Genomic DNA, 24,760 nt, shown 5'->3' with positions numbered 1-24,760 from the left:
GGCCATCCTGCGATGTCATTTTTTCTGATTGACAAGAAGGATAGCCTATACCCCTTCGAGATAAGGTTGCTAAAGTAATTTGGCAAAGAATGAAAGCTTCTCTTTCTTCATTTATGAACCCCCTTCCTTAAATGCTGTTTTTGTCCCCAAAAGGTTTTTGAAAAGGAAAGTCCTTTGGGAATTTGTCTTCAAGTCTGCATTTAAAAAAAAAAAAAAAAAGAATTGAAGGAAGTGCTTGAGTCCATTTATTTTTTAAAATTTACAGCCGGCTTTGGAAAGACCGCACTAATCCTGCTATTAAAAAAAAAAAAAAAAAAAGGCATGCTTTCCTGGGAATTAGAAAACTAACAAACGCAAGGTGGAGAATTATTTCTATGTGAAAACAAGTCCCCAATACCTTTGTGGAATTCAGGGACACTGACATAGTTCCTGTGTATGAAACCGCCAAGTCCTTAATTTCACTTTCTAACGTCTCCACATCATCCAAATTGCTACCAACAGTCTAATTTCTAGGAACCGGCCGCTGGCCACCCTCAGACTGGGCGCAGCTCTGGGAACACCTGGGAGCTACTTTCCGGTCCACCTGCAGTAACACAATTCTCGCCATAAAACCCCAAATCCCAGCACACTGCCACCCTGTGGAAGCAACACGCAACCACACATCACTTCATTTGGAACAAAAAGCACAGTTTTTTTCTGCCAAGAAAATAATCCACACATTGCCAAAGAAAGATACAACTATTGAGATTCACTTAACAAATCAAAATAAACAAGCAGTGGTCATACAAGGAATGTGTTTAAATGTTTAATGCTTAATTCATCCTTGGCCAAGAGATAACAATCTCATATGTGTGCATGCATGAATGCAGAAACACAGCTATGTACACCCATCCCCCCCTCACACACACAATTTAAGTCCACATCAGGATGGCCACAGACGTCCCGTGCTGCTGCTCCACTCCGCGCGGTGTGTGCTGGTAACCGTGCTAGGAGGAATGGGCCTTACCTTTTTACCACCAGCTTCAGGGTCTTATGGGACCCCTTCACCAGGCAAATCGCTTCCTGTCGAAACCCTGAGAGCCCGATGTCATTGATGCCCACGATCTCGTCTCCGGCCAGTAACTTGTCCACCGCGGCGGCTTTACTTCCCTCCTCGATCTGCAACAAAGAAGCATGTCCGGTGAGCCCCCCGAAATCAGCAAAGCCGGGGCCCAGGGCTCAGCCAGGAGGACAACATGCCAGCCACCCACAGGCCCCATGACTGACTGGCCTGCAGTTCCGAGGAGGGAAAGGGGTCCTCTGGCCCCAGAGGCTGGGCGGTTTCTACACAGGGTCTGCCTCCGCCAGGACACACAACCAAGCCCGGTGGGTTCAGACACTCTGATACATTCTCTGAATCTCCTTTATGCAAACAATAACGGCGGGTCATTTGCATGACTCACGCACAATGTCTCATGCTTTCATCCTGGGCCTCCTTAACATGATGTGTCAGAGCTGTATTGGGATCTAATTCAAACACCCCGCCATTCAACCGTATCAATACCCAATATAGTCACAGACTTGTCAGAGACCAGCATCATCCATGTTGGCACGCGCCGCTAACCCACAAGAAACCGCAAGCCCATGAACTTGTCTGTTCCTGACCCTCCTGGGGCCCCTGCAACCATTCATGTACTCTCTGTCTCCACAGCTTTGCAGTCCTAGGGGGGCGTCAACCAAATAAGCTATACAATGTTGCATTCTGTGCCCAGCTTCTCCCCCCCCCCCCCCGCACCAGGCCACGTGATGTTTTCCAGGTTCCCCCACAGGAGGCAGGTGTCAGAGGCTCATTCCCTCCCATGGCTGCGTAACATTCCCTTGTACGGAGGCGGCGTTTTCTTCATCCACTCGTCAGGGGGTGGAAATTGGACTTGTGTGTGCATTTGGGCTATCTGCTGCTACGAACACTGGCGTCCCAGTCTCTGCGTACGTGTCCTCACGTCCCTTGGGTGTCTGTCTAGGAGTGGAACTGCCGGGTCCCATGGGAACGACAGTGAGCATTCTGGGGACGTGCCCCGCTGCTTTCGCAAGCGCCTGCCTCACCTTCCATTCCGCATCAGCGTACGCAGGTTCCAATTTCCCCCAACCCTGCACCTTCGTATTACCTGGGTTCTTCAAGTATGGTCGTAACGACAGCATTTTTACCATATTTTCTACTCAGGGCTAAACACATATGCATTAATATGTATTCATGGGCTTCCTGGAAGCGTGACTGTTACCCATTCTGAGAAATCTTGATGTTTAAACCCTTACCCTCGTTTTTCCGACCTAGTAATACTCCCATTCAGTATCATTGAAGCCAGCCTATTTTCTGTACTACTCTTTGGCCAGCGTCGGCCCACGAGCACATCCAGGCAGCTGCCTTCTTGTTTTCGGGGCGGGAAATGCAATTTTATCGGAATACACCACCATCCACGTGTTTACACGCTGCTACAGGACGGATCCGAGAAGTTTGGCCCACAAAGCCAAAACTATTTACTGCTTGGCTGGTTACACAAAAAGTCTGCCAACCCCAGCTTTGTACCAAAAAAGCCATTTCTTTACAAACCGCTAGGAAAACTCGTGAAGAAAAGGAACAGTCAGGAGCACAGCGGCGTGCCGTGTGCCAAGTTCACAGTCCCGGAACTGGACACCACAGAGAACCTCTCTGGAGCTAGGTCAAGGGCGCACCGGCCGCTGAAGCGGTCGGTTTTCCTCCGAGAGTTCGTGAGCTGGGAACTAAGCCCCTGACGATGCCTCGATTCTGAAACCTCACAGTTTCCCAAAATCTCCACCTCGACCTGAGGACAGCGGACCCCTTCAGTTAATAAAGCCATCTTGCACCGTGTACCAACACCACAGACGAAACTGAAGACCACCCCCAACGCACACAGGAAGCAGCTCAATCACTCCACAACAGGTTTCCAAAGTCTAGACAATTGCATCCCCACCTAGTAATAGACGGATTGTAAATAAATTTGCACCCACCCAAGATGACCCCTCAGCCACAGGAGCCAGGGTGTCGGTTCCTCAGGGTGGGGGGCTCAAGGGCGAACATGCCCCATGGGAGAGGCCAAGGGGCCGCCGACAGGGAGGATGCAGTGAGCAGCTGGGTGGGGGAGGGGGTTCCCATAGCAAGGTGACCCACAGATGGAGTGACCCCCGGCAGGAGGTATGTAAACACTGGAGAGGTGGGGAGACCAAAGAAGGCCACGTGGACAGGAGACAAACCACCAAGGACAGATTCCTGGGCCTCACCCATTTAGAATTCTGGGGAGGGAGGGGCCAGACAAAAGTGCAGGGGACGGGGAGGGGGGGTCTTGAAAGAGACAGTTTGTACCTGGAAGACACATACAGGCGGGTGGACCCGTATTTCTCAAACGACAACGTGCAGGCAAATGCCCCAGGTGTCCGTGAAAAGGCAGGTTCCAGCCCCAGCAGGTATAGTTTGAGTGCCCTTCCCACGAAAACGGGCCTGGGTTTGGGAGAGGAGGCAGCTGGCTTGTGTTCCTCCCCGTGGCTTCCTCGCCAAGAGAAAGTATCTCTCTGACCTTTCTCGTGCTGCCAGAGAAACATCTTCAGTAAAAGAAAAAGCAGCTTCTTGAACGTCCCTCCTCTCCCGTGTGCCCCGCCCCTTGTCTCACATGACGTGGAACTGATCACACTTGAACTTGGTGAGAAACAAAGCCCAACTTGGCACTTGCTTCACAGCCCGAGGGCTCTGCCAGCTGGGACTCCACAGCCCGCTCCACAGACAGCGATGCTCATTTTGTCACCGCCCATGCATCCGCAAGCAAAGCCGGCACTTGGTCTTGGCACCCCCTTGCGGGGGTGGGGGGGGGGCGTGTACAGCTGATCACACACAACACAGTGAAAGGCAGTCTGCAGTCCCAGTCTACACTCACTATGTCTGGGACATTTAAAGTTACCTCTTCGCTGGCTGGTGTGGCTCAGTGGATTGTGCGCAGGCCTGCAAACCACGGCATCGCGGTTCGATTCCCAGTCAGGGCACGTGCCTGGGTTGCGGGCCTGCTACCCAGTAGGGGGCGTGTGAAAGGCAACCACACATTGATGTTTCCCTCTCCCTCTTTCTCCTTCCCTTCCCCTCTCTCTGAAAATAAATACATAAAATCTTCATAAAATGACCTCTTATCTCCATGTTGTTTTCAGTACTTTTCCTAATAAAAACCACTGGGGGATCTTGGCCTGTCCCTGTCCCAGGGCACAAGCATCCAGTTTCCCAAGTGCCTTCACTAATTTGCTACAAAAATCAGAACGGCGGCATGTCGTTTCCTGATTTGGAAGTGTGAGAGCGTGGGACGGATGCGTTTGAAGATAGCGGTACTTCATACTCTGTAGCAGGGGTGTCCAACCTGCGGCCCGAGGACCGCATGCGGCCCAGGACGGCTGTGAATGCGGCCCAACATCGTCAATTTACTTAAAACGTGATGGGATTTCTTTGTGACTACATGTTGCCACGTATTCCACGTCGAGACAACTGTTCCTCTTCCAGTGTGGCTCAGAGACGCCAGAAGGTTGCACAGCCAGCCCTGCAGTGGACTTCCCCATGTCACCTTGGAACGTCGTTGCAATAACCCTTCAGAAAAGAATCGCAGCTCCGTAACTTAGGTTGTCGGCACGCACCACCGTCAGCATTCTGCACACGTGGAAATGCCTGCGCACCGATCCTCCCAACAACCCATAAAATCTCAACCACGAGAGAAAAATTCCTTTCCTCATGGTTGACCACACACACACAAAAAAACAACCCAGAAAGCAAGAAAAACGAGAGAACAATATTTTTTGAAAACTAACAAAATAAACCCTAACCCCACCCAGATGAACAAGTCGGTATTCAGCCCAGTGCCGAGCAACAGGAGGCTGTGGCCTGAGCGTCTCGAAGGCCACTTCCAGCCCCCCGAACATCGGGCGGCAGTGGGGCCTATGACGAGAAAGGTGGACGTGGCCCAGCCGGCCGGGGCAGAGCCAGGCGAGAGCGAGCTGCGGAAGGCCAGTGCTGGCGGGGTGACCAGCACCTGGGCAAAGGGGACACAAGGCCACCTGAAACATCAACAGAAGACTCGGGGGAAGACGAAAACAAGATTTGGAGACTGTGGAGGCCGCCGTTAGCAAGTTGAGGTCAAGAGAGAAACTGAAGAGAGCAGACTGAGCTCCAGGAAAGACGAGGAGGGACAGCGGCCAGGGAAGGGCCTTGGCCTCAGGCAGTCGGGAGGGGCAGCGCGGAGGCCAGGACCACTGGACTGCACCCTGAGGTGGCACCTTCATGGAGGGCCCGTGGCCCCAGGGCCCATGCGGGCAGGGCGAGGCCGAGGGGGTGCCTCCTCTGCAGACACTGGGCAGCTCCAGGACTCTGTATTTTAAACACCACACCCTGACAGGGGAGCTACAATCCAGAAACAGGAAGATGTGCGAACAACCGATTCCAACACCGTCCGTGGAGCACAGAGAGCCTGCAAACACGCCCGTCGCTGTCCTCCACTGGGAGAGGGGTGCAGGGCTGAGAGCATTTCTCCCCACCTCACCGGCTGCCTGGCACCCGGTAAGCACGGTGTGGCAGTAGGCGGCGCCGGCGGGACGCTGGCAGAGCACAGGCTTGCAGGAGCAGCCTGCGTTCCTGGCAGCCACCGTGTGGAACGGCGTGGCACCGCCCCAGAGCCACTCCCCAGAAAACCCCAGCGGCACTGCCGTGGGTGCCTTCCCAGTGACTTGTATAGCAGCGCCTCGGGTGGCCTCCCAGGAGGTTCCAAGGGCACGCCAGCCCGCTGTCTGGCGGCTCCCCTGGCACCCCAGCCAGCTGGCCTGTGCACTGGACGAGCCTCTCCACCGTCCGCGGCTCAGTCCCACCCAGTCCGAGTACACTGAGTCTGCAAGGGCTGGGGTTGCAGCCGGCTCCCTGAGGGAACCGACCTGCCTCAGCCCGGGCTGAGGGGTGCTCCTCAGGGCTGCGATTGCTAAGTTCTTTACAGTAAAGAGCCACGCAGCAACAAATATTTTAGGCTTTGCGGGGCCTTGGATGTCGAGGGCGCAGGCTCCACCGAGCCTGACAGACAACACATGAGCAGAGGGCTGTCTCGGGTGTTTGGCCAGTTTGCTGGATGCAGCTTTATATTAAGTGTCCCCGGTTCAAACGCACTGTGTGGCTTCCACCTCCTAACTGGGCCCGGATGGACATAAATTCTCTGTGACAAGTGCCGTAACAGAGACACGCCCGAGACCCTGGCAGCACAGGGCAGGGGGGAACAGAAGTACAGGGTGCGGGAGATGGCGTGGAGGAGCAGCGGAATATCGGGGAAAGCTTCAAGAAGACGAGGGGCGATCCAATCCAAAAAAACCCGCCTCCACCACTTACTTAACTATGACATTGGGATAACGTCACCTAATTCCTCTTTGTCACAGTTTGCCACCCCCAAAACTGGCAACGAGAGCTGGCTGTCTGACGTCCCGGGACGATCGGGGGAAACGAGCTGACATAACCATGAAAAATACACTGTAAACCCTCGGGAACTGCACGAATATGTTTACAAACTGTTCTGTGTGTTTTAACACTTTTACTGTCCCAAGCAGCGGCACAGCCCACGCTGAGCTGTTTGCCTCTCAAGTTCAGGCACAAACAATCCCCTTCTTGCAACATGAGGGAAGTAGCAACTCAAGCGCTCCAGCAAGACAGCTTCATGTCCCAAAAGCCAAGGTGTTTACTGTAGCGTGGTTTCTAACGAAGTCCTTTTATACAGATTGTTTGCCAGGAGAAAAAAAAAAAAAAAATCCCAAGCTCAATTATTTAGATGCTCTTACTCTTTACTTTAAATGCCAAGTTTCTTTCCCCCCTTGTTTAGCTACTGTAGCATTACGGGACACTTCTAAACCACAGAAAGTTACAATTTACAAAAGGGGTGTTTTGGAAAAGCTCTGCCTAAGTGGATCATGTGGACGCCAGGCCACATTTCCGCCATAAAAACAACATGATTTAAGTGGTAGTTAAGTTCTCAGGCTGAGACACAAATACCTCTTTAAAATATGTCATGCTTTAAATAGTTGGCATTGCAACCAAGCAACGGGGTGGGGTGGGGGTGGTGCGGGGGGAAGCAAGCCTTTCCGCAGACGGCCTTTTGAACATGTCCAGCATGCAAGGTCGGGTGTTCCGCGCTGAGCCACAGAAGCAGGGTCTCTTGGTTGAACTAGGACTACGATTTCCAGAGTGCCCATCCGGATGGCCCTGCGTTAGACAGAAGACCCTGTTGCAGCTTACAGTACGGAGGAGCGGTACCCTACTGTCTGCCTCGCCGGTATTTTATTTACCGGACGTGTGGGTGCTTTCCGGTTTTCAGCTACTATGGACGATGCTGGCGTGATGCTGACGACGCTGGGTGTGGGCCTTTTGCTTAACACAGGGACGCGTCGCTGATGGTAGGGTGTCCTGGCTGTTTTCCCAGGTGGTCAATTCAAGGTCACATGAGCAATGCAGGTGTCGGGAGCAGCCCAAGTCCCCATCGGCAGACGAGAGGATAAAGAAATGAGGCATGTGCATGCTGTACGATGAAATAGTCTTTTAAAATAAAAAACAATTTTACATTGATTTTTAGAGAGTGAGAGAGAAGGGCTGATTTCTTGTTCCACTTACTGATACATTCACGGGTGGATTCTTGCCGGAGCCGTGGCCGGGGCCCACCCTCAACCTGGGTGGGTCGGAGACGACGCCGTAACCGATGGGAACACCCAGCCAGGGCTCCGCAGCAACACTCTGAAGTCTGCGACTGGGCAGCCCTCCGCTGTGGGGCGTGCCATGTACCGCAGGAGATTCAGCAGCGTCCCGGGTCCCCGCCCCCCCAAGAGGCCAGTAACCGCAACTTGTAATAACCACAGATGTCTCCAGGTATTACTCAATATCCCCTGGGTGACCGAAAACATCCCCCTCTTCCCAGCTGAGAACCACTACTGCAGAAAAAGGATCGAGTATCTGAGACGACCTACATAAAACAAGACACCTCTACCATCCCATTGCACGGCCCGCCCTGCACCAAGCTCCAGTCTCCCTGCCTCTTCTCCAGCAAGGGCCTGCGACGGCGCTGGGCACAGCCACCGGCCACCGCGTGGACTCAAGCCACAGCATTACCATGCAGGACAGGCCTTGCGGTTCTGGACACCACCCGTCCGCCCCTGCATCACACGTCCCAACAAAGCAGCCTTTCTGCCCAGAGAAAAGGGTCTTTCTTGCCTGCAGGCCTTCTGGACAGGGTCCCCTCTGTTCCGCCCCACCCCCCGGGCTGCCCGAGCACACACTCCGCCCGGCTCGGCCCTGCGGACGCCACAGCACCCACCATCCTGTGCTGTCTGGTTGGTATTACTGTCGGCCAAAATGCCTGTTACGTTTCTTCCATGAACTAAAAGGCACGGTTTTCATTTTCACCAATAACTTCAGCGATTTGGATGTTTTGAGTATGTCAGCTGTCTCCCGCTATGGGCTTCTGGTGGGCAGAGGCAGGGGTGCTGCTGAACATCTTCCCCTACCTAAGACAGCCCCACAGCAGAGAATTATTTGGCCGAAATGTCAACAGTACACGAAACCTCGCAAACTACCTTTGACACGTTCCATCCGTCACAGCACCTTCTCCGCACACGGCAGAAATCTTTTTTCTGCATTTCGGCTGTATATTTATCTTTCTTGAAATAACAAAGCACAATACATATGCTGTAATGTTGTGTTTTTTTTCTTCCGTGTTCAATACTGAAATAGCTACACAAAAACTCACTCAATTTTGATAAGTGCTTGAAAAATGCACACTGAGAGGACAGCTGTCACAATACCATCGAACAAAACTGCTTCAGGTGAAGTTAAAGATAACCATCGGTCAGAAAAAACCAAGCGCACTTTCTGGCCATGGCCACCTCAGGAACGGGCAGGCACGGTCAGGGCCGAGCGCCCCTGAGCCTGGACACACAGCCCCACCGCTCCTTGCCGACTTTCTGGACACCAGCAGCGGGAACATGTAAAGCACCGGTTCAGACAGGCATTATTAAGTGGCATGATTTCATGCTGCCGCTTTCAAAGCGAAACAGGAATCTGACAGATCAGCCGATAGGCGGTGAAGAAGCAGGAAAAGGAACTGCCGGACACGAGAACAAAGTGTCCCTGCTTTGCAGAAGCCGCGGCTGTTTATTTTTAATGGCCGTTCCCAGCCTGCTGATGTTTCAAAGAGGCAGCCGCCTGGCTTGTTCCTCCAGATAACGCGGCTGCTCCGAAGGACCCCCGCCAAGGCCCCCTCACCACGCCTCTGGGCGTCGCATGCAAAGTCCTCTTCCTCTTTTTCTTGGGCAAAATGCAGGCGATCTCACCCACCCTGAAAGCTGGCTCTCTTTTCGAAAAACCCTTTTCAGGGCGGAAAGTATGCGTTTCCCCAAAACTGACTTGGGAGGAGGTGGGGACTCCGGGACGTGGCCCCATGCGTGGAGCCCTCCTCTGTGGCACTGGAGTTCTTACAAGGGAGACCCCCGGCCTGGCAACATCTGCAACGCTGCTTGGTTCCAAGACACCCGGCCTGGGGCATTTTGCTCCAGCAGCCCAAGCAGACACAGACGGACATTGAGCACACTGTGGGGAACACAGGAAGGCCTGCGTGCACCTGCCCGCCGGGGAGGGGCTGCACGGGCACCCGACCTCGAGAGGGGCCCCTGCAGACATGGCAGGGAGTCCCCTGCAACGAGGCAACCCCTACCCACAGCTGGCCACTGGGGGGCCCATGTCCATGAACACCAACACCCCAAATGGGCAGGGTGCCGAACTTCCTCCGAGTTTTTCTGGTTTTGTTTTTCATTTTATTTATTTTTAGAGAGATGGAAAGGAAGGGAGAAAGAGAGGGAGAGAAATATCCATGTGTGGTTGCCTCTCGTGCGCCCCCTACTGGGGGCCTGGCCCGCAACCCAAGCATGTGCCCTGACTGGGAATCGAACCGGCAACCCTGAGGTTTGCAGGCCAGCACTCAATCCACTGAGCCACACCAGTGAGGACAACATATGTTTTATTGGTTTTAGAGAGGAAAGAGCAGAGAGAGAGAGAGAGAGAGGGAGGGAGTGGGAAAGAAACATCTATGTGAGAAATATCAACGGCATCCTGACCAGGGATAGAACCCACAACCGAGGCATGTGCCCTGGCGGGGAATCGAACCCGCAACCATTCCGTACCTGGGACAATGCTCCAACCACTGAGCCACCGGCCAGGGCACCCTTTGCTTTTAAGGCCAGAACAGACCAAAGCCAAATCATGTTGGAAGGTCACCCACAAGTCACCCCAAGGCACTGTGGGTTTGGGTAATTCCCGGCCTGTGTCTGCGGCACACACTCCCCCATCCACGTGCGGACCCACGGTGCCACGTGGGAGCCCCACCCACCCAGCCAGCCGGGGTGCTCAAGTCCCTGCGACTCCTCTTTGTCCGGGACCTTGCAGAGAGGCCAACCTTCGTGTCCCCTCCCTGCCTCTTCAGAGGAGACCTCTCTTGGAGCTTCGTTCAGGCGCCAAGTTCTCCCAGCTCGCACATGGCGTCTCTCAGAAGCAGCGCCCCCCCCACCATGCCGAGCATCTCACCATCGCTGGTGGGCAACAGCCCTGCTCTCCCTGAAGCTGGAGCCTGCCCCCTCCACCCCCGAGCCAGTGGCCCGTGCGTGCAGGAAGGGGTGGCCCACGCAGGCAGGGCTGGCCCTGACATTCCTGGCAGGAGAGGGAAGCCGGCGCCAGCTGGGGGCTTTGAGGAAAGCCTTGGGCTCGGCATCAAAGGGGCAGAGACATCTGGGGCCACTCTGTCCCTTTCCTCTGGCCGTGAACAAAGACACATGCCCACAGAGGCAGCAGGTGCCGGGCAGCCAGGACGGAGAGACCTCATGTGTCCCAGAGCTGGGACCAGAGCCAGACGCCGCCTGCGCAGCAGCAGCGAGCCCCCCCCCAGCCTAGGTGACCAGCCCGGGGCCTGCAGCCAGGGGCCAGGTACAGTGTCCACCCAGAGGAACTCACCCACAGACATGGGTACTGCAGAATGAGTCAGTATTCTTTACAAACCCACAGCACTTCCCCAACGTCTGCGATGTGTAAAACTCACCACCACACAGAATCCGTTCAAAACAGCAAAGTGTTGTTAGCTTTTATAATGGGGGAAAAAAAAAACATTGAGAGGTATAATGTATCACCATGGCGGAGAAACAGGCGAAGAGAAACTACTGTGTGGCTGTGGTTATGTTTTTATTCAACAGTAACACACGGAGCACCTGCCCGAAAAATCTACCTACCAGCTGTGAGTCACTACACTTCTGCCCATCTGGCGCTATACTCCTTGCTGACCCACGGATGGACTGGTAGAAGGCTTTCTTTAAAAAAAGTCCTCACCCAAGGGTACGTTTATTGATTTTAGAGAGAGGGAGGGAGGGCAGAAGGGGGAGAGACAGGGAGGGAGGGACGGAGTGGGAAGGAGAAAGAGAGAGAAGGAGGCAGAAAAGCATTCATCAGTAGCCTCTTATTCGTACCCCGAGCAGGGATGGAACCGGTAACCTTTTGCTATAATACGGACGATGCTCCAACTAACTGAGCCACCTGGTCAGGGCCAGAATGCTCTTTTTACAGTAATACCACACTGCAGGGGAATGAGAGTTAGACACTTACAAAAACTAAGTAGTGTAAATGTAACAGGACTCCATGAAAGCAGGGTTTATATTACACTAAACACATTCCCCGTTTCATCGGTAGTCTCCTTTCTCTACTGCACATTGAAGCTAGAATGAAACCAAAATAGCCAGATTATTATCTAACTTGTAACCCTTCTCTGTCACATAAAAAAAGGAAAGAAAAAAAAAAGGAAACACTAAACATTCACACCACCACTCCATTCATGAGGAGACCGTGCGAGGAACACTTTGCTGTCTTTTCCCACGAGACGACACCTCTGCTCCGTGAGTCCCCTTCACAGCTCCCGAGCTCATTCACAGCTTCAGCAGGAAACAGAAACAGTCTCAAATCTTTCAAATATAAAGTCTCAGCCCTGGCTGGTATGGCTCAGTGGATTGAGCACGGGCTGCGAACCTAAGGGTCACTGGTTCGATTCCCAGTCAGGGCAGATGCCTGGGTTGCAGGCCAGGTCCCCAGTAGGGGGCGCACAAGAGGCAACCACACATGGATGTTTCTCTCCGTCTCTTTCTCCTTTCCTTTCCCTCTCTCTAAAAATAAATAAATGAAATCTCTTTTTTAAAAAGTACTGTTCAAGGTATAAAGACTCAAAGCCGCTTAAATCTTCTGACACCATCATGCTGCTTCCACCGCGGAGGCAAGGCACGTTCAGAAGCCTTTTGGCCGTTGCTTTGGGGGCCGGGGGTGCAAACTTCGACCAGGGGTCAGAACTCACCTAGGAGCCTGCCTCTACTTTCTCCCGAGTGGAAAACTGAATTGCTGAGCGCCACTTTCGCAGCTGGCCACAGCCTGGCTTCATTCCACCTCCTGCACCCTGTTCCATCCGTTTCGGGACAGAACTGGACGCGAAACATACACTTATCTGTTAGGGCGGATAAGGAAATATTTCCGAGTTCCACTTACTGGGCTGCAAAACAGGGAGGGGGCGGCTCTCTCCCAGGACAGATTCTTAATGAAAACAAAACCAGCATAGGAAGGTGAAGGATTCCAAACATAGCTGCTTTAAAAAAAAAAAAAAAAAAAAAAAAAGGCCTATTGGCAAATCTTGACATTGAGGGCACCATCCGAAGATAAGGAAAGGTACATTTTAACAGGCTCCCTTAAAGAGGCAAAGAGGCCCTGGATCATCTCGGGACCGTCCATGGCTTTGCTGCACATGAGAGACGGTGAAATGATTTGTGCTATTTACCTGGGATCAAAGCATCCAGGAGGGTCTGGCAGTCAGCGGAGGCCCAGATCAGCCCCTACCAAGGAGCTCCAGGAAATGCCTTCCCACAGAGGCTTTCCTTAAAAGGTGTGGAGTGTTTTTACAAGTACTTGGGTGTTTTGTTTTGTTTTTTAAGACTGTCTCTTCTATTCCTTCTTCCGGGTGTAAGGTTTCAAGTGTGATTCTCCACGTCAAAACCTGCTCATGTTTTTTAATGCCTACAATGTGAGCACTTTAAAAAAAATTGTTTAAATTATTTATTGACTTGAGAGAGAAACATATTGACTTGAGAGAGAGAGAAACATCGATTTGTTGTTCCCGTTACTTATGCATTCATCGGTTGATTCTTGTCTGTGCCCTGACCGGGGATTGAACCTGCAAACTTGGCGTATCGGGATAACGCTCTAACCCACTGAGTGACCCAGTCAGGGCCACAAAACTTTTTACAGCTAAGAGAGAGTTTGACAAAAGTCAGGGCTGAACTGATGATAAAGACGTCGAGAGGCCCAGCAAAGGTCCATGGTTTGCTTCTCATCTGTGTCTGTATCTCTGGGGAAAGCGGGAAATCTATGCTGTTTCTTCAGTCCCTGGCACCCCGCCGGTGAGATCTGGTCCATGGGTGGTGTGGTCCTCATATCTGCCTCCCCCTGCGCTCACCCTACTCCCAGACCCGGCACCACCAGCTTCTACTTACAGAGCCCTGGTCTCTCCTCCCCGGGGCAGGACTGTGAGCCTCCAAGGCGGGCAGGGCGCACTCCCCCACCTGCTGGGACCCAGAAGGCACGGAGCCAGCAGGAGGGGTGAGGCTGCAGGGCCAGCTGTGGGTTCTTCGGGAAGCCCAGGCTTGGCACCACCTGGTCCCATCTGGAACAGTCAGGTGGCCGTGCCGGCAGCTCCTTGTGCTGGTCTTGGTAGCCTTTTCTTGTGGCTAAAGGAAAGGTGTTTTAGGGCTTCTAGTAGCCCAAAGCCAGCATTTACTGTGCCACAGTGCTGGAGGCTGCAAGCCTGAGATGAAGCCGTGCTCCCTCTGAAGGCTCAAGCAGGGGGCCCGTCCTTGCCATCCCAGCTTCTGGTGGCTCCAGGTGCTCCTCAGTCTAAGGATGCACGTAGTCCGTGTTTCTGTCCTTACATGCTGCTCTCCCTCCCTGTGTGACTCTGTCCGAAGAATGTCCCTCATCTTTGGGGCAGGGCTCACCCTCATGCAGTGGGCCTCACCTTAACGTGGTCTCACCTGCAAAGACCCTCTCTCTCTCCAAATAAGGTCACATCCACGGGTTCGAGAAGTTAGGAAGTGCACCTATCTTTTTAGCGGACACAATTCGGCCCGTACAAGAGGGTAATAAATGCTCTTCCTGAGATATAATCCATGTGCAGAAAATTTGTCACATGGCCGTGGCCGGGCAGGTCAGTGGGTTAGACTGTTGTCCCGATACACCAAGGTTGCAGGTTCGATTCCCAGTCAGGGCACATACAAGAAGCTACCAATGAATGCATCAAGAAGTGGAACAACCCATGGATGTCTGTCTGTCTCTCTCCCCTTTCCCATCTCTCTTTAAAAATGAATTAAAAAAAAAAAAACTTTTGCAACTGCAATTCCACAATCACCATTCTTCTCGCAGGTCTAATTCAAGAGTCTGAAACTGGCCCTGGCTGGTGTGGCTCAGTGGATTGAGCACAGGCCTGTGAACAAAGGGGTCGCCGGTTCAATTCACAGTCAGGGCACATGCCTGGGTTGCAGGCTGGGTTCCCAGTGGGGGGTACATGAGAGGCAACCACGCATTGATGTTTCTCTCCCTCTCTCCCCGCTCTCTACAAATAAACAAAATCTTTAAATAAAATAAAATAAATAGTAAAAAGAGCCTTAAACTGAGTGCACGCAGATTGCGCACTAGTAAGTGTGATGTGAGCCCCAGGGGAGACTGGGCGCACAAGTAGGCTTGTGGCAGACGCAGCCCGAGTAGAAATTAGGTGGTGGCCCAAGAACCGAGCCTCAGAGGCCGTGAGAACCCCGCCCGCCGCAGGAGACAGACCTCAGCTGGACAATGCCTGTGGGCAGTCTGGGCAGCGGCAGGGAGCGCTTTAGGTACCTGCAACGGGGCCAAGGCAGGGAGGAGGTGGGAGGATTCTTCTTAAAAGCAGAGCATGGAAAAAAAAAGTCTAGTTAATTCACAGTGCCAATTAATCAAAGCGTCCGCTGAATGTGCTGCCGGGAGGTAGTCTCGGGTTTTGGGGGACTATCGTGTAGCCTCTTCTCGGGCACTAACCGCCTGCAAAGGACTTGAGGGGCTCCGGTACTCAGGCAGCTGGCGGTCACGCCCCACAGTGCCACACACCTCCGTCCACCTCCCGAGAGTCTGCCTCTCACAGGCAGGCCCTCTGCTGGACCCCGGCTCTCTACGGGCCCAGGAGGAGGCAGGGAGAGGCCTCTTCCCCACAACTGCGACCCCCAGTTAATTCAAAACTAGACTCCGACACGAGAAAACAGACTCCAGCCACCTGGGGCACCTCCGCGGCTTCGAGTTCAAGTCCAGCCTGAACGGTCGGTAAGGCATAGCTGGACCTCAGGAAAAGGTTTTGAACTTTGTCTCTTTGTAAAAGCAGAAGCTGAAGAATAACACCGTGTAACCAGAAAGGGGAGGCAGCAGTATCTGGACGAGCACAGGACACAGGACTCGCGGGCGTGTGCCCACTTCTCCACGTGCCCCCGGAACAGCGCTTACCGTCTGCACACGGGAACTCCCACGGGGTCGGGCAGGAGCGCAGGAGCGTGAGTTAGAAGCACCCCCAGTGGCTTCTCTCTGAGCGCGAGCCGGGCGGACTGGACCCAGGGAGCACAGGGCTCTGGGCCCCGGGCCATTCCAGGCTCCAAAGGCAAAGGGGGTTTATCATAGTAAGGCAGGTAATCAGGGGGACCCCGCAGGACTATGAACTGTCCCAGGAGGTGCCAGGGGAGAGGAGGGGAACAAAGAGGGACGTCAGCGACAGCCAGGGCAGAAACCGGCCCCAGTCCCAGCTCGCTGCCCACACCCCCACACAGCTGCCGCCGTCCGGAGCTCTCGGGAACAAAACACCAGCCCCAGATTCTTCCACGGCACAGTAGTATGGACGACCACTTAGCACACATCCTGGACAGGGCTCCATACACCCAAAATTTGCTGGTTCAATCCCTGGTCAGGGCACGTACCTAGCTTGCAGGCTTGGTCGGGATTAAAAAAAAAGTGGGAAGTTCTGTGCGTTGGGACCCTAGGTCGCATCTCTCAGAAACACCCCGCCACCCTCACACAGCCTGCCCGCACGCCGCCCAGCACAGGACGTGACAGCCAGAAGCCACAGGCTCCCACGCCGCCCAGCGCCACGGAAACAGTCACCACGTGCCTGGGAATCAATGAAGGGTCTGGCAGGCAGACGCCCACCACGGGGCAGCCAGGCACGGGCGCAGACACCAAGTCCGTGTTCAAGACGGCTCTTCTCTGGGGACGGGTGACAAGGGACCGCAAGAAGGCCAAAGACATGAAAGCTTTTCAGAAATGCCCTCTAAAAAAAAAAAATGAAGAAAAACTGCTCAAGTTTAGCAAAGAAAATACATAAACGATGACAGCTATCAGCCATGATATGATCCTCAGAAACATCACATTGAGTGAAAAAACGTCCATGCAAGAAGTCTATTTACTCCACATCTACAAAGGTCAAACAGACGCAAAGGTGTGACAATTCAGGGGAGCTGTTATTGACGTCTTTTCGGAGACGCTGGGGAGCCCCGTGGGGCCAGGTAGCAATGTTCCACATTTTTAAAAAAATTATTTATTTATTTATTCTTAGAGAGGGGAAGGGAGGGAGAAAGAAAGGGAGACAAACATCAAAGTGTGGTTGCCTCTTGAGCGCCTCCTAGTGGGGACTTGGCCCACAACCCAGGCATGTGCCCTGACTGGGAATCAAACCAGCGACCCTTTAGTTTGCAGGCTGGCGCTCAATCCACTGAGCCACACCAGCCAGGGCGTGATGTTCCACTTCTTGACCCGGGGAGCAGATTACGGTGCTACATTCATTCCACAAAAAGGCCTCCAGCTGTTTAACTCATTCTTGGGTCACTTCCCTGAACGCAAGTTACACTTGAGCACAGAAATATATTAAAAACGGAGGCGAGGCTTAAGTTTCACTGGCGGGAGCACTTCCCCAAGGGTAATAAACACATCCTCACTGTCCTTTACCAAGTGCACATCCATATGTCAGCCGCTCCTTTCTGAGACACCAGACGTACAGAAAACCCCTACAGAGTTAAACTGAGCTTCAAGGACTTTCCAACAATAAGCCCGATTCCTAGAAAGTTCTCAGATGTCCTGGTTGAACAGAAAAACGAGGCCCCGCCCAAGAACACGGCCTGTAAAGGTCTGGGAGCCCCCAGGTCAGCCTGTCCTCGGCCAAGGGGTCTGCTGAGGTTCACCCTTCCTCTGGACTTAAGAAGGAACCTACGCTCTAAAGCTCTAAAAAGTACCTTCGCTCCTTCAGTGCCCCCAGACAATAGTTCCTGAAACGCTGGAATGTGTGTGCATGATAAGGACTGATAACACGACCCAAGGCAGGAGGAGTCGGAAAACCTGGACTGGCCCCGGAAGGGAGTGTGTAAGCTTTACCTGTTTCCCACTCAGCACCTGGGTCCCCTACTGCAGGATGGGGACCCCTGCCCTTCCTGAGACTGCCCCTGGTAAGAAAACCAGGGGTCCGTAAGCCCCCACTCCAAACATCCCACCAGGCCACAGAAGCGGGAAGTGTTACCTCCCTTAACGGGGTCCGTGCAAACTGACGTGGGCCCTCCTGTCCCCAGGGGCCCACCCTGGTCCCTTCACCCCTGCCCGATCCCCACAGAGGCACCCACCAGAGCTCCCGGCTCACCGCTCAGCTGGGACAAAAACACATGAGAGTTCCAAAACCACCATCTGGTAAGACACAGGGGTCCCCACCATACTGCAAGGCCCACCCGGGGTGGGGGGGACACAGCCAAGGGAACGCGGGGGCTCGGTGACCCCATCGGGAGGCAAAAGCAGCATCCCCGTGGCTCCACACATCCCCAGAAATAAACACCAGGCTGCACAGCCTGACCCAACAAAGGTCCACGGGCCGTGGGAGGAAGAAGGCATGGCCACTGGGGATGAGCAGACAAAACTCAAGGGAAAGTGGATTTCCGGGGTGGCATTCAAGAATGGGTGAGGTGCAGGGCGCTGTAGGGGAGGTAACACACGGAAGAAAATGGGGTGGCAGAGAGCACCAGGGGTCCTGCAACTGAGGAGCTCACAGGGGTACTTAGGAGGTCCACAGGCCTGACGAAGGGCAACACAGCCAGCCCACACGGGCTGGGGGGAAGTGGGAAAGTGGCCCCCTTTGCCCATGGTTACGTTTAATGGCCCGTGGAGCAGAGGCCATTCCCAATATAGGGAACCTGCGTGCATGAACAGGACTGGGCCCACGGACATGCTCACATCCCCTGCTGGAGTGAGAAGGGGCAGGGCAGTCAGGAGGCCGCCGAGTCCTCTGGAAGATGGGCAAGGTGGCAGAGGCCACGGACAAGATGGGACGGCCCTGAGAGCCTGCCACCAGTACCTGGGCAGGGCAGGGGTTGGGGGAGGTTGGGGGGGACAAACTGGGAGGGGCAGACAAAGGCAGAAAACACAGTGGGGAACCAGCGAGTACTGATGGCCCGGTGCGGTCCAGCCCCTGGACTCTCAGCCGTTTGACTCTAGAAGCTTCCATGTCTCCCAGCCACCTCTGGTCTAGGGTGAAGAGGCACGCAGCCACTGTGTGGCCTGGCGGTGGAAACTCCCTCCAGAGCACCCAGCCAGGCGGATGCCTCAAAGGAAAAGAAAGGAGGATGTTGCAGACAAAGCTCTCCATGTCCCACATGGACGTCCACAAATCCCTTTAACCAACAACGCGTCCATCATTAACAGCGCAGCAGGTTAGGAGGGAAATGGTCCGCATCCCCTCAGTTTACAGGAACGGAGAGAAACGAAGGGCGGGAAGTCATCGACCAGAGAAATGTGCCACACGGAGCGCCTGTGCGTGGCGTTGCCAGATGACAGACGCACTCCACGCAGCATCGGGCTCCTCCAACCCAAAAGCTCCAGCTCCACGGCCGCGTACAGGCAACACCCGTACCCGTTCCTCGCAGGGCTCATTCTGAGCTACGGCTGCACAGTACCCAGCATCACCCACCTCAACCCCTTCTGCCCCGTGCTGAGCTGCATGACCTTGGGTGAGAAAGAGGCTACACGAGCCCTCAGGGTGAGGGACGATTCTGTGAGCACCTGTGTGTGGCACACAGCAGAGCAAAAACAATAAACAGCTCTCGCTCTTCTACCTCGCCCACTGCTTTCTCCCCCGGCGTCTCCTCGTTCGCTTCTTAAGAATGCAAGGTGGCCCGGGGTTTTACCAGCTATGACGTGAGACAAACAGAGAAGGGGTTGGTGAACATACCGAACGGTGTGTACAATAATTTATACATTTTGTGCATTACAAGCACCTCTGCATATATACTATTTTACCATATTCAGTGCCATGAAGGACCTGAAGAAATTTAAAAAATTTTTTTTATGATTTTGGAGAAAGGAAGGAAAAGAGAGAGACAGACACATTGATTCATTGTTCCCCATATTGAGACATTCATTGGTGGATTCCTGTAGGAGCTCTGACCAGGGATCGAACCTGCAACCTTGGCTCATCAGCAGGACGACACTTTAACCAACAGAGCTGCCTGGCCAGGGCTGGACCCGAAAAATTGTTAAAAGAGAAACAAATCTTTCAGTCTTCAAGAAACACACTGCTTGGAGAAGCCAGGTATTTTGCAAAGCAAGTTTGTGTAGAACAGTAATGTGCTTTCTTAAGACATCTTCAGTACGGGACATTTTTAAACTGCATAAAAACACAAAGACGTGGAAGGGAACGCTCACCCACGTCCCGCCTTTCCCTCAGTGTTGCATACGCAACGTTAAATTGTAAGCACAGTTGGTCGTGTAAACTCCTCATAAACAGCAGCTGCAGTGGCCGCGGAACAGTCCACGGTCTGAACCAGTGCACAGAATTCTCAATCTGCTTTCACTTAGCAACCATGGAAATTCAGGCGGACGATTCTCACCCTGAGGTGAAAGCGTTGGCTTGCTAAGCATACCCTTCTCCAGAATTTCAGATACGGATCAAGGGCGTAGCCTCCCCGGGGGTACTTTTCCCAGACCTGGTGGTGGTTCCTGAGCTCTTAGGTCCCGAGGCGGCGAGGGGTTTCCGCTGCAGTTTGCAAAGACTCACTCTCCCCAGCTTGCTGGCTTGCCGGAGGATTAGGGGTACAGGGAAACTCAAACCTCTGGAGAAGCCAGACTGCAGACAGGGTTTCCTCTCTGGCCAGATTCTGGATGAACGCAGGTGACAAGAGAAGGTGACCAACCCCTAACCATACACTGCACTCAAACCAGAGGTGCCTGGCAGCAAGCCTGCCCCCCAGCCCCGCCGACTACAAGCCACCTGGTCGCTATAGAAACCCAACCCCAGCTGGCCCCCTGCAGGGTACACAGTGGCTGCGGAAGAGTACAGCGCACCCACCAGGAAGTGGCAGAAATAATTAATATTGGGGGTCACCTGACACTCCCCAGGGACGGCGCTCTCAACACAGAGAGCCCCCTGCTGAAATTTCAGTCCAGAAAGTGACTCCATGCTTGCAGGCCTGCGGGTTTCCGATGTCCCCCCCCCCCCCCCCCCCCGGGAAGCGGGACCGCGGCCCCTAGGCGGTGGCACCAGACAATGTGCGCCCGGCCCTCCCTGCCCGCCACAGGCAAGTGGCTTCCAAACTCAATCGAGGCCTGAGGAAGGGGTCTTAACAAGCCTCCCGTTCGAGGGCTTTTTCTTCCTCTTGGCTTAACTCTGAAAGACTTAGATTTGGACCTGGTGTAAATTTTTCACAAGAAACAAAGGATGTACTGTGAGGAGCTGCTCCCTAGTCCACCTAGTTCCGTGCAAATCACTGTGACCTCTCCCTCCTTAGCAGACCGGGCATTTGAATCCCCAAGCTCCGCGACACATAATGAAATGCCCCAGCAACCCCAGCCCCGGCCAGCTCCATACTTATTGCCTGGCCGTAGTGCTCCTGCCCCGGCTAAGGAAGTGGCCGAGGCCACCGATTCAGCTCCTCCACTGACCCACCACAACCCCCCTCACCCAGTGGCCTGGCCCAGGTTGGGGGCACAGCCATCACGCCCCATCCTAGGCTGGGAGGACTCGCAGAGCCCCACGGAAGGCACCCCACCAGGCCACAGGAGACTTCGGGGCCCTGCCACACTGTGACCCCATGAAGGAGGGGCTGGCGCCCAAGAGGCACAGGGGGGCACGCATCTGGCCCCGTCCTGACAGCTCCAGCCCACAAAGAACACAGGGCCACGAAGAGGAGGAGCCCTGTGCAGGGCGCGACCCACGGTCACACACCCCCGGCACCCGCCTCTGTCAAAACGGCCTTTTCTTCATTCGTACCACATTCTGCACTGGCAGGAGGGCCAGACGGGGCATGTGCACCCCCCGCCCCACCCTGCATTTTATGTGAAGGAAACCTAAGCAGAGAACAGGCCTCCCCTTCAGAGGCAAAGGCCCTCCCGCTCGGCTGTCAGTTTGATGAAGCCGGGGATTTTTCTCCACGCTGCAAGAATTTAGTTACTTCCTGAGGTCAGGCCGACAGCCGACATGAAACACATTTTTCAAATATTTGCTTTATTAGGTTTTTCTAGCAATCCTCTGATAGCTTTAAAAAAAAGAAAAAAAGAAAAAACCCACCATGCCTGCTTACAAGGGGGAATTGATAAAGACCGGAGCAACCTGCCTCCCCCAGGCCCCAGAGCCCGGCCACCTCCCGGAGTGCCTGCAGAAGGTGGGACCCGCCTCCACGGCTGTTCAGCGTGGCGCCAGAACTGCACACTCAGAGTGGGTTTTGATGTTGGCCCTGGCCGGGTAGCTGAGTTGGTTAGAGCATCATCCCAATACGCCAAGGTTGTGGGTTCAATCCCTGGTCAGGGCACATACAAGAAGCAACCAGTGCAACGACAAATCAATGTTTTTCTCTCTCACATCATTTTTTTTTTTAAAGAATTTTATGTCCTTTATTCAAAGGACAACAATCCACGGATTAGGGAGGACAGTCCCTCACCCCAAACTTAGTGAACATCCCGGACTGGCAATCCCGTACCTGCCTCAAACTGTGATGGAAAAGGAAGGGGCCGGATGACAGGGAGGGAGAAAGAAACAGACACCGGCCAGCTGGGGCGTAGACCAGGCCAGCGACACAGGGACAAAGGGGCAGCTGGCACGGGAGAGCAGGTGTCCCACAGGTGCCCAGGTGAGGCTCCCAGGTGTTCTTACCTATTTCGAGCTCCCATGGGTCGGGCACCATCTAAACATCAGGCAATGCGGGACGCATCCCTCAGATAACAGAATGAACGCTGCAAGGTAGGGTTTCCCGCCCCCTTGTACAGGTGAGCAAAGGGAGGCTGACAGTGGTCCCATATTTCACCTGAGCTCCCTGTCAAGAAAAAGTGGAATAGAGGGACTGGGGCCCAGGAGGGGAAGGAGGAAAAGCAGAGGGAGGGGGAGGGGAAGGAAGGCGGGGGGTGGGGAGACAGGGACAGGAAGAAGGGCACAGACAGATACACTCATTCCCAGGGATTAGTCAGCACAGACAGACACCTCCGTCCCGGGCACGTTCCTCTCCCCCCACCACCGTTCTTCCGTGGTCCGCTGGTCCTCAAGCCTAAGGGATGTGTTTTACGGGAGGTCACCTGTCGAGAAGGAAAGAGTCAAATTTCCTGACTCCCAATTTTGAAATGGAAACAGTAGGCTACCGTATTTACAGTCAACCTGGGTACGGTGTTTTTCCCAAATCCGTGGGCTGTTTCCAAGGTTAACAGGGTGAAAGCTACTTTCCCTGGCGGCCAAGCTGTCTGTAAGCCTTTGGGCGCTGGGACCAAGGAGGATGAACGGAGATGACCTTGACTGGCCCCGCAGGACCACCTGGCAGGGCCCCTCCTAACGCCACCTCCCTCGGAGTCTGCTGGTGAAACTCGAGAACCTATCTCAGGGCAGCTGCCTGCGCGCTCCATGCCAGCAGCCAGGCCAGACGGTGCCCCTGGCAACCCCCCTTCCTCCCCAGCTGGTGCAGGTCTGCGGCAGGAAAGCCAGGCCCAGGAGCGGCACACCTGCCACGTGTCTGCGTGGAGCCTGGTTCCGTGTGCAAACCTGCACCACACTCAGCGCTCTGGCCGGCCCATCTGGGGCTCCCTGTTCCTCCTGCACATGCTTGTCCTAGCCTCTCCCGGAGGGGCTCCAGGGGTTTCAGGGAACCGCCCACAACACCTGCAAATTTGGAGGTAGTCACAGGGAAGGCAGGGTAGGAAGCCTCCCACCACGACACAGAAAACAAGCTCCTTTGGGCCGCTGTGATTCCACCCTGTCCGCTTTCCTCTCCTTCGACTGCTTCCCCGTCCGCGTCACCTGGTCCTGTGCTCCCACCTGCACCTTCTCCCTCACCTCCTCCCAGTCTGTGCCCATTGCCTGGTCCTCTCCACCCACCTGCACCTGCCCCCTGACCTCCTTTCTCCCTTGCCCACTCCACTGTCCCTGGGGATTCCTCTATCCAGCAGCCCCCTTCCCACCAAACTTGACCTGCAGCCCTTGACCTTGCTCCCCGACACCTCCTGACAGAGGGCATTTCCAGCCACGCCCTGAACGCCTTCACTTCCAGAGGAAAAGGCAGATTTCACAGCAGCAGAGGCCGCAGCGTGGAATGACTGCGAAGCGCTGAACCACACCTGAGTCTATAAACACAGCGGCGCTAAGCAGAGATGGAACCGAGAGCCAACGGTGCCCGACGGGCACTGAGAACCCAGACAGGTGACCACACAGGAAGGGAAGGTCCCAGAGGAGCTGGCTGTGCCAAGAGAGCAGAGACACACATCAGCTTCCCAGAACGAGAGGACAAACCCGCGGGGGGGATGGAGCAAGACGTGTCGGAACAGAGGGGACAGCTGTCCCTTTTAGCTAGGTGACAACACTCCTGGGGACACGGTGGGGAGCAACACAGACAGGAGAGAAGCTGCAGTCCAGGCAGGAGGCGGGTACATGGGGACAGGGGCTAACTACCATCACCTGACTCATTTTGAAAATGTCAAAATTTCTTTCCGAACCTAGGAACAATTTTCTGCTCCACGAGAAATGTGAAAATCAGATGTTTTCAGTGCTAAAAAGAAACACACCACTGAATTATATATTTAGAAATGGTTCAAGTAGTTCATTTTATGTTCCACATCTTCTGCTGTAAGAAAAAGTCCCTGTTTCTTAAAACCTAAAAAAAAAAAGCACTACGAAGCCATGAGAGGATGCGGAGGGACCTTAATGCACATTTGTAAGTGAGAAAAGCCAGCCAGAGCAGGCTGCACGCTGTGCGATTCCAGTTCCGGAAAAGGCAAATCCACGCCAGCAGTACAAAGATCAGCGGCTGCCAGGGGCGGGAAGAAGGCAGGGGTGAGCAGGGGACCACAGAGGGTACCGCGCAGGGAAGCCCCTGTGTGAGGCTGCAATGGTGGGCACACTTGCGCACGCCCATCGGCTGCACGGCACGCGGACCGAACCCCAAGTACACTGCGGACTCTGACAGACTGTCAGTATCGATGCCGGTCCCTCCTGAGAAGGAAATGTCCCCCGCTCTGAGCAACGATGCTGATGATGGGGGAGGCCGGAGCTGGGCGGGGAAACCTTTGCACCTCCCTCTCAATTTCACTGTGTATCTAAAACCCCGGTAAAAAAACAAAGGAAAGTCTTAAAACAGAGTCGCC

The 24,760-nt window shown here is 54.2% G+C and overlaps 1 protein-coding gene across 4 annotated transcripts in view; it reads right to left on the bottom strand.

The window, feature by feature from the left end:
• LOC139440239 (protein Shroom2-like) overlaps positions 1-24,760 on the bottom strand; it is a 98,388-nt gene that overhangs the window by 46,698 nt on the left and 26,930 nt on the right. For all 4 annotated transcript variants that reach the window (XM_071220414.1, XM_071220409.1, XM_071220410.1 and 1 more), the window contains exon 2: positions 1,007-1,158. Coding sequence is in view for 2 of the 4 variants with exons in the window: in XM_071220409.1 (XP_071076510.1) it covers positions 1,007-1,158 (152 nt within the window). In the remaining 2 variants the exon portion in view is untranslated. The remainder of the gene's footprint in view (positions 1-1,006; positions 1,159-24,760) is intronic.

This window comes from Desmodus rotundus, chromosome Y (genome assembly GCF_022682495.2).
Source record: "Desmodus rotundus isolate HL8 chromosome Y, HLdesRot8A.1, whole genome shotgun sequence".
Lineage (NCBI taxonomy): Eukaryota > Metazoa > Chordata > Mammalia > Chiroptera > Phyllostomidae > Desmodus > Desmodus rotundus.
Note: the sequence above shows the minus strand (reverse complement) of the source record. Positions and strands in the feature narration are given on the sequence as shown.